At 32.1% G+C, this 10,023-nt stretch overlaps 3 protein-coding genes across 5 annotated transcripts in view; all 3 read right to left on the bottom strand.

The window, feature by feature from the left end:
* Positions 1 to 1,786, bottom strand: part of LOC104760734 — a 3,775-nt gene extending 1,989 nt beyond the window's left edge. The window contains exons 1-5 of the mRNA XM_010483692.1: positions 1,295 to 1,786; positions 758 to 1,168; positions 539 to 679; positions 337 to 444; positions 17 to 245 (exon numbers count right to left, since the gene is read on the bottom strand). Coding sequence (XP_010481994.1) covers positions 17 to 245; positions 337 to 444; positions 539 to 679; positions 758 to 1,168; positions 1,295 to 1,456 — 1,051 coding nt within the window. The 5' untranslated portion in view covers positions 1,457 to 1,786. The remainder of the gene's footprint in view (positions 1 to 16; positions 246 to 336; positions 445 to 538; positions 680 to 757; positions 1,169 to 1,294) is intronic.
* On the bottom strand, positions 2,575 to 3,370 carry LOC104760733 (calcium-binding protein CML37-like). The gene has a single exon (XM_010483690.2). The coding sequence runs from the start codon at positions 3,278 to 3,280 to the stop codon at positions 2,720 to 2,722; it is 561 nt and encodes a 186-aa protein (XP_010481992.1). The 5' UTR covers positions 3,281 to 3,370; the 3' UTR covers positions 2,575 to 2,719.
* LOC109130422 lies at positions 7,115 to 9,224 on the bottom strand. 3 transcript variants are annotated; one of them, XM_019239910.1, is made up of 2 exons: positions 7,806 to 9,224; positions 7,115 to 7,715 (listed from the first exon to the last, which is right to left on the bottom strand). In XM_019239910.1, exon 1 carries the CDS (start codon positions 9,013 to 9,015, stop codon positions 8,038 to 8,040), a length of 978 nt encoding a protein of 325 aa, XP_019095455.1. In that variant the 5' UTR covers positions 9,016 to 9,224; the 3' UTR covers positions 7,115 to 7,715; positions 7,806 to 8,037. The 3 variants fall into 3 exon arrangements, with proteins under 3 accessions (XP_019095455.1, XP_019095454.1, XP_019095456.1); XM_019239909.1 differs by having other exon boundaries at positions 7,116 to 7,706; XM_019239911.1 differs by having other exon boundaries at positions 7,116 to 7,685.

Raw genomic sequence — 10,023 nt, 5'->3', positions numbered from 1 at the left:
CAGTTGAGAATAATACCGTATGTACATGATTTGAATTTGCACTTTTCATTGATAACTCTCATCGTGCTTGGTGTATACCAGAAAAGAAGCCTAATGATGGGGCGCAAGGTGTAAGGGATAACTTTCTCAACATATTGTACTAGACCACTAGAGGTGACATCATATAACGGGTACCCAACAGAACAATCATATCTAGTGATTTCTCCAAAATGTACATCTCCACTAATGAATATAACTCCATTTCTCTGTAACATCAAAGCAGCGAAGAATTAGCTCGCAAACAAGGAAAGACGAAAACTGACAGTTGGAAAAAAGTACTATCAACAATCCCCATACCTTAGTGTCTGATATCAGTTGGAAAAGACGTTTTCTTTCCTTTGGAAAACGACCCCATGATTCCATATAAAAGAGAGGTCCAGTGGTAGCAGATATATTTGATATCACCTTGAAAAATCAAGAAACCATTTTAATGGATGATAAATTCTAGATGGAATTAAGACACACTCAGCTTCATCAAGTAAAACAGAACACAAAATACCTGAACGGAAGATCCTATTATAGTGATTTCGCTAAGCGGACCTCTCAGTTCATTTTCGAGCCATCCCCACTGTGTATCACCCAAGATACTCCCGTCACTTCGCAAAGGGTCTCTATGATATCTAGTATCTAAAACTATAACCTGAAAAGAGGGAAAATTTTCAGTAGAATTACATACAAACTCTTCTTCACTAAAATCTTCACAAAAGAAGACAGGAACCTTGACTTTACGGTTAGGTGGACCATAAGTATAAGATGCATAAACACCAGCTTGCTTTCTCCTAGGACTATCAAGAGGCTCATCTAAGAAATCAAGCATGAGTTTTTGGTTACGGACTTTATGATCAAACTCTTTTCCAGCGTCATTCAAGCCGTAATCATGATCATCCCAAGTTCCAATAACCTTGGCATTTCTATGAAGACGAGAATAGCCAGGAGTAGCCTTGGCTATGGCGTATCTTGATTTCATTTCTTCCTCTGAAGAAGGTATAAACCTCGGTGTGTTCCTCCACGGCCCAAAGGTTCTCTCTTTCCCAAAAACCTTAAGTGGTCTTTTGATATCTCCATAGATGTTATCACCCAACCAAATAAACAGTTGTGGATCGAACTTGTTTATTGCATCCCATATTGGCTAACCATATTAAAAACAAAAACAAAAAAAATCACTTACAGAGTCCTAACATATATAAGAGAATCCAATTCGAGTCCTAACACATAAAAATTGCGAACCAAGAGGGAAATGTTACGATTGGTTTACCTGTGGAGCGCTTTGATTAGCACATGAACCGAAAGCAATACGAGTGATTGAAGACTCTTGTGCTGCAATGGCGGTCGTAAAGAGCAACGAAAATAACCAGAAGGAGGAGAGGTGGTTCATGACGACGTGGTGGGATTTGGGAATAAAGGAGAAAGCAACCATGGAAAAGAGGAATGAATCTTCAAGTTTTGTGCCCTCGCCGCAGATTCAATTCCGGCGATTTTCCAGTTACCGTTGGGAATTTTGATACTAAATTAAACTTTCTTTTTAGGTTTTCACAGAATTTTTCTAGTTTCTTCTGGTAGCTTGCTTTACATTAAAATACCATTATTTTTTTTTTTTTTTTTTTTTTNTGAATTTTCTATCTTCTGGGTGATGTGGCTCTCTTCTTTATGGCACTGTTGGTTTTAAGTATGGGAAATAATATATCTTTGTATAAATCTCTTTGCAACAATAAATAAATAAAAATTTGAAAAAAATCTCATAGTCCTATCAAAATAAAAATGTAGACTAGTTAACATATGCAATAGTTTAGATTTTTTAAAGTAAATAAACAAATATCTACTATATATATTACAAGATTAAAAAATTAAAATAGTATGTATTTAATGCTATTAAAAAAAAAAAGAATCAGTTAAAACATTTGTTGTTTAGCATAAATAATTGTTTGAAATCATTTATGAAAAATTATTTTGAATAATAAAAAATGATTGTAGTACCTCTAATTGACTTTATTTCCTGTTATATATGATGAGGGACAAACACTTGTGTATGTTTTGAAGTATGTAATCTTAATGAATTATATATGTTTGAAATTAAGAAAAAAAAAAAAAATCTACATAACAACAAAAGAATCTTATCATAAAAAAAAGGAAGAAATATACTATATAGAACATGTTTAATTTGTAGTGTGTTAAATACATATGGATCAGATGAGACACAAATATACAAGGGCAATTGTCATAAATACCACTAAAATATGTTTTTATTCCAAAAATACCACAAATTAGTTTTTTTCCCAAAAATACCACTAAAATGTAATTTTTTTTCAAAAATACCACATAATTGAACTAAAATTCTAATACTAAAAATTAATTCCTAAATTTTAAATACTAAACCTTATTGCTAAAAACTATATCCTAAAACTAAATGTGTCAACCCAAACATAAAAAAAAAAATTACATCATTAAAAATCAATTTTTTGTGTTTGTGGTAATTTTGGAATAAAATACTTTTGTGATATTTTTGAAAAAAAAAACTAAAATGTGGTATTTTTGGAAAAAAAAATTTAGTGGTATTTAAAGGAATTTCTGTAAACAAAGGAATAAGAACTCAAAAGGATAATAATAATTAAATGAAAAGAATTTGAAGTAAGCAATTTCTCTAGATAAAAGAAAACAAAAAGGCCAAATCCCCATATATGTATCAATCATAACGCATCATCAGAACAAACTCGTCGAAACTGAGAACTCCATCATCATTCTGATCAAACCCACGAATCATACCCTTACAAGCATCAACGGTACACGACTCGCCGAGCCGACTCAACGTCCTCCGTAAACTCGCAGCCGTGATAAACTCTTCCCCTTCCATCACATACATCCCAAACGCCTCTCTCAGCTCCTTCCTCCTCTCTTCATCACTACCATCATCACCTTCCATAAGCTTCAAAAACTCACCAAAGTCAATAAACCCGTCTCCGTCAACGTCAGAAATCTTAACCACCTCCTCTGCCTCACGTGAAGACAACGAGCCGCCTAAGAGACTAACGCAGCTCTGTAGCTCCTCCCCGGAGATTTTACCGTCAGAGTTTGAATCCATATAGTCAAACACGGTTCTCAGCTCGTCCACGTTTAACGAGCTGCTTCCGCTACTGCTGCTGGTTCTTGCTTCATCTTCAAGCGTTCTTGAAGATTCTGACTTCCTCTTGGAATATTTCTTGTACAATCTTGACAATGGAGATTTCTGGTTCTTAGAAAGACTCATTTTCTTGATTTGAATATAAATCTTGAATACTAAATGGTTCGATAAAGATTCGTTTAAAGATGGTAGGTTATATATAAAGATGAGTATGTGAATGCGTGTATGTATAAATAGGTGGGGAGATTCTTGATTGTCCGACGGTTAAAACACGGTTTTGAAAACTTTGGAGAATTATTTAAAGGTAGAGGCGGTTGCGCGGTGGTGGCCGGGAAGTTTCCTCCGCAATGAGTGATGGTGAGGAAAGGTCAAGTTGACAACGACTAAGGGTAGTTTGGTAATAATGATATACAGCTTCCCCTACGTTACGTATATTGTGATGTAATATGGACAACATATAAATAAAGGGTTTGAATGGTAACTGCACTCAAGGCGGCCAAATCCATCTGCGGTTTGGATCGTTCCATTTTTAAGGCGAACTACAGATTACTACGGACTAACTCAATTTGTATGCAAAATTGGTCTGTAGTTGGTCCATTGCGGTCTTGTCTCTGCTTTATTTAGATTGCACCACTGCAGACTATATTTGCTGAATAGTAAATAAAAAGCGGTCTAGTCCGCAGATATATTTGTCCGCCCTGATCGCTGTAACCATTCATACCCTAAGCAACTTTGTACTTGACTTTGATTGAGTGTAGAATGTGTGGACACGTGTTTTTAGTTCTCGAATGTTTTGATTTTGATTTCTTTCAAAGTTGTTAAGTGTTAACCGTCATGAAGGTTCTTTATACATATGAATGTAACCGTCGAAATACTATTATATGATTTTGCAAGCTAGACAAAAGTTGTATTTTTTTTTTTTGGGGCTGAACGTGTTTTTTTTTCTTCTTACTTAATAAGAAAATCATCTTTATATTTTTATGCAACGTTTCATTTTTACGTTATAGTACTATTCAAAATAGGAGTATTCTTTTGGGATAGTTCTAGCTATAGCGTGTGTTATGTATCTATACTATTAAAAGAGAAATATTTTTAATAAGTAGACATAGATTAAGAGATTATTACATGAAATACCACTCAAAACAGAATAAGGATATATATAACTCAGAGCCAAACATATACAATTAATAGAAGAACTGTATAAGGTAAACGTGTATCCAAACACACATGTAAGCAAATTAAATACTGAGGAATAAAGAATATTATAATTAATCTTAATAAATTTTGAAACAAGAATTACGAATATCAAATCCGATCTCAACACATTCAACTCAGCCGAGATTTCCAAGCTTAATTTGGAATTATCTGCAAAAAAAAAAGGACAACGACATACAAAAAATTTGTTAAGTTGATTTTAGAAGTTAAAATTTATGTTATTGTTGATTTATATAAAATATATTATGCAGTCACAATCATAATTAGTAGCACAAAAAGGGAAACAAGTAAACAACATTTACAACATACAAAAATAATTAGCATTCAAACAAGTAAACAACAATAATTAGTATTCAAAATTTCCAAAATCAAATCTTAACAATTACTAATTTTAATATTAACTATATTTTGAATTGTTTAGGGTATGAGTCATTAGGATCAAATTCAAATCTGTAGAAATATATTATCTACTTACCAAATGTGCAAACAATATTAATTACTATCACCTAAACCATAGACATTTTCAATTCAAAAAATCGTAAATATAAGAACAAAAATAACAATTTTGTTATGAAAATATATGGTATCAATTGCATTTATCCTATTAATGGAACCGCTGACCTCTACTATATATATAAGTTTATAACCATCGTTAGACAAAGAGCATAGTATCCGATCTTACTTGAAATACCTAATTTTGTATATCAAAATGGCTACCAACGATGGCAGATCCGAATCATGATGTCAAGCTTTTTCAAACCAGTGGGGATACATTGAAGGTCATTTTATCAAATAAAATAATGAAGAGATCATCACTTATAAACAATGTTTGAATTTATAAAGTATTTAATATGCATACTTCTTTTCTAAGTCTTTTTTTAATATGAAACTAATTTATGTTGAATTCTATTTTTTTACAAAGTTCAAAAATTCATGTTTAACTCAAGAAAATATATGTGAGGCGTTTTTGTTCTATTTTGAACTACTCTTTTGAGGTTTTATGCTTTTAGTATTATAATATTTTTCATCCTTGAAAATGGTTCTCATTTACATCATTGTTGACAAAATCCTAACTATTTAACAACAAAATGTGTTGTTTATCTTAATGAAATTATATCTTAAGACTGTCATAACTATGAAAATTAGTTATAAATTTAATTAAGATTTCAAATTTTAAATTGATATTTTCATTTTATATATTATTAATGATACATGAAGATACCAATATAGATACTTGGAGGTACTTCTTACCATAAAAAATATGTGAAAATACCAATATATAAATGATTTTAATATTTATATGGATATATATGTTTGAAGGCGGTAAAAAAACAAATGTTGTTACTATATATGGTGTCAAGGAGAAAAAAACATGTAAGGTGAAATGTGAAGGAGTATTGACAAAAGGACTTTAATTATCAAAAAATATAATTCTCAAGTGATTGATTCTACTTAAGATAATTGTATAGTAGATTTGTGTAACCATCCACACATATAGCATAGGTATATATGTGTATATATGTGTGGTATAAAAAAATTAAAATGTTAAATAATATATTTTACAAAATTATTTTAAAATTATAAATTCAATTTTTTGTTTTTTTTCATTTAATTTGTGTTATTTAAATTGCGGCAATCAAACAAAACATATTTTAGAGTACTGGTTAGAATTGCATATCCAAACTTATACGAAACCAATAACCTATAATTAAATTTTGGAAAGATAATTATCAATTTTAAATAACATAAAGAAATCAATTTTAATTTGATTGCATAAATATAGAACTAAACATACCAATTTTTTTTGGGGCAAAAAGAAGCTATCTTACCAACTAAAACTAAAAAACTTATCATACCAACATAATTACTGTAACTGTGTTAGTGCATAAAGATAAGTTTTGTTAATAAATACGAATGAATATAAATATCAAGTTTAAAGGGGAATAACTTCACTTATTTTCACACATGAATACATAAAATTTTGGGTAACAGGCTAAAATTCCTTTTTTTTAATAGCTATATTTTATTCTCAAAATCTAACTTGAGTACGAGCAATTTTGAATGGATAAATATATAACTTTGGTATGGAATAAATTTGAGTTTTTTTCAAAATCGTACTGAGTTTTAGTCTATCAAAACATAAAATAATCTCTTATCCAATCTCTTAAGACATATTTTATAGATAATGTTTTTTACTGAAATACATGTTACCCACGGGTTTTGCAAATTCAACACGGCGAATGCAAACATTGCTCCTGTGGTTTTTGGGTGACAAGTAAAAAAATAGCAAAACTATTACAAAGTAAGTCTATCCAGTGGGTTTGTCACGTTATACAATTTAGGTCATCAAGTTTAGGAATTACAATCATTATGGCAGATTTTATCAAACTTGATAGATAATTTTGAGAAATATAAAAAAAATTGTATAATGTCCACTAATTTGTAAAAATTAAATATCCAAACAAAAAGTACATGAATTACGAATATCCCATCCAAATCTTCAACCTATTTCATTATCTGTTAAACTATAATATATAAAGTATTATTAAAATCACAGTTATGAAATAAAATAAACATGACATATATGGGACATGACGAGTTTTTCTGTCCATATATAAACATTCTATATTCGTCTTACTTTTTTAATTGTAGTTGTTTATACTTTTCGTCTAAAAAAACAAAACATGTATAATCATTCTTTTCATCTAAAAAAACAAAAACATATCAAATGCTATACTGATACGAGTTTAGATTGTAAAATGTTACTAATATTCGTTAAAAATATGTTTATAAACATTATCCCGCACATATGTAATATATTGCAAACCTAATAAAAACATTAATTTTTGAAATCAACTCCGCCGTACATGCGGGTCCGAATCTAGTTTGTATGTTATATTTGGCTACTATTGTCGTGTTATCCATACACATGTCGCTGCGATTAGTTGCATTTTTTTTAAAAAAAATTGTAATTTTGAATTTAATCTAATTTATTTTATTTTAATTTCTTTATTTTTAGATTATCTATTTTTTTTTTATTGTTGTGATGTTCGTTTGCATGTTGCTGGATTCATCGATCAATTACAACAACGAATCAATTATAATTGTTGAGAATTGCAATTGCAAGTCGCTATATGGTTGTTGAATCCATATAGTCAAATACTGCCCCTCAGTGTTGATCGATACTGCTTTTTGGTGTCGACCGAAACCCACGTGGTGTCGATCGACACTGACTTTGCAGACGCGATATGTTCGAAGCCGAGAGTCGAATTCTTGCTTCTGTTCACCTCCGATTCTTCCAAAACACGCCCAAAAGCTACATGAACCCGTAGGAACCCTATATCAACTAAAAAAAGCAAGAAAACACCACAAACAACAAAGAACAAGCAAGACAAAGGAAATCTAAGGCTTAGATGAGCCATGGTCATTCACTCACCTCTTTTCAGGAAGTTTCTGACCCAAACAGACGAATCCAATCTTTAGAAGGCTCCTCATTTGTTCCTAGAACAAAATCTCCACCGGTACAACCTCCGTCACCGTGTTCTCTAGCTGATCTTTGGACCCCTTCGCAGCTTCTCGAAGGTGCCTGAGATCATTGTACTGCACATACGTCTGATACCGACGTTGCTTTGACACTGGTTCTCCACCTGGGAGGTCAGATCGACCCTTCAAACTTCGCTCAACCTTTCCCTCAAAAGGTCTCTTCCCATCAGCGTGAATCCCCCCAGCACCATGTTTTCCCCGATATGCCCCTTTAGCACCACCATCCCACCCAGAATCCTGCTGCCTCTCTGACCTGACCGCTCCCTTATAGCTCTGGCTCCGTCTGATTCTTCATCAAAATCAAATTGGAACTTCCCCATCCCAAGATCTGCACCAACCACTCTACCCTCCAAATGCCAAATCTGTGGAAACATATGAAGAAGCGACTTCATATCCTGCCTCCTTGGATTCATACATCGCCCCACTACAGTCTTGGAATAGCCTTCGATCAAGGCAATATTATCAAAATATGGGATCTTAACCTTCTTCTTCATCACAGAGGACATCGAACTTGAAGCATTCGATCCCTGACCCAAAGCCAAACTCTGCGACATCTCAAAAACTTTTGGGAAAACCGATAACCAAAAAGACTTATGAAAAAAACTAGAAGCCCCGAACAGATAAAGATAGAACTGTGAGAGATGAGATTTCTGCTGAACGAGAACCATGCTTTTATACTCAACCATCGAACAATTCCTCCTCCAAGTAACGTCAAAGGAATCCACGAAAATCCTCCCAATCATATCTCGCGACTGATGGGATCTCCAAATAAACGTAGCAAACAAAATAGACAGAGAACACCGGATCTGTTCATTAAGGCAAAGCACAATCGTATGATAACGATTATCCCCAAATATCGCGACAGCCTCAATCAGAAGCAGATTCCGATCCTTCCTTCTTCCTCTTTTGGAAACGAATCCAATAAGAAACCATAAATAGAGATCACGAAGCAGATCAAAGATCCATCGTAATCGCCGTAGGATCTGAACACACCCAAAAGATAATTCAAAATCCCGTGATCTATATCCAATCCCATCGCAAACAATTACGATCCCGAAACAACCGCGACGGACCCAGAGAAAACCCAAAAAAGAACCGTTCATAGACAAATCAAAACCCTAGTACCATCGCAATCGCCATCGCCGTCGTCGAGTATCTTTTTTACAATGCTCTCTAGTCTCTAGACTGAAAACAATTATAATCATTAAGAAAAAATAACTATATCAAACAAAATTAAGTTTTTGAAAAGAAAAATACTCTAAACACCAAAACACCAAATTCACATGCGGATAGTTCTTGACTTCCTAAAACATCAAAGACATTAAATTCAAAGTTTGAATTATTTAATCCACCCAACTAACATATGAAAATGATAACTAATTTATTTTGTAATAGTGATTATAATATTATTTTAAAAACTCGTAAATTAACTGAATCTTTTGTTAGGGATATACAATTTTAGATAGTTTCAGATATTTGTTCGGGTGTTCGGATATACCCAATCAAGTTCTGGTATCAGATTCATTTACTAAAAATATCTAATCAGATATTTTTAAGTTCGAGTTCGGATTCAGAATGGGTATTTTAAATCGGGCTTGGGTTAGATTTTTAGATTCGGATAATTTGCCCAGTCCTAAGTCTAGGTATGAAAAAACGTTTGACAAGTAGTTGGGGTTGATTTTGGCCGTTTTTCTGAAATCTCTATCACGTATTAAGAGAAATGTCGTATGAAAACTTTTTCAAATTGATTTTTTGCCTTGAATTTTTACTAGTTTTTGTAATGGTTTTTGGTTTTTGTTTTTGAAAAACTCATTTTTTTACCATTCAAGATTTTGTAAAAAATATTTCCTAAAATGTAGAAAATCTGGTTTTTAGAAGATTTTAACAATTTTTATTGAGAATCTGAAAAGGAATTTGTTAAAAATACACTTTTTGATATACCATTTTCAAAAATACCCTCTTTTTTGGTCATTTTCATTTTTGCCCTCTTTTATTTTTTAATGACCATTTTACCCCTATATGAAAATTAATTTAATCAATAAAATAATAAAAAAAAAATTTCAATATATTTTCCAGCCAAAAAAATTTCCTACCAAAAAAACTTTCAAAAA

This window comes from Camelina sativa, chromosome 18 (assembly GCF_000633955.1).
Source record: "Camelina sativa cultivar DH55 chromosome 18, Cs, whole genome shotgun sequence".
Taxonomy (NCBI): domain Eukaryota; kingdom Viridiplantae; phylum Streptophyta; class Magnoliopsida; order Brassicales; family Brassicaceae; genus Camelina; species Camelina sativa.
This window is presented reverse-complemented; position numbering and strand designations above follow the sequence as displayed.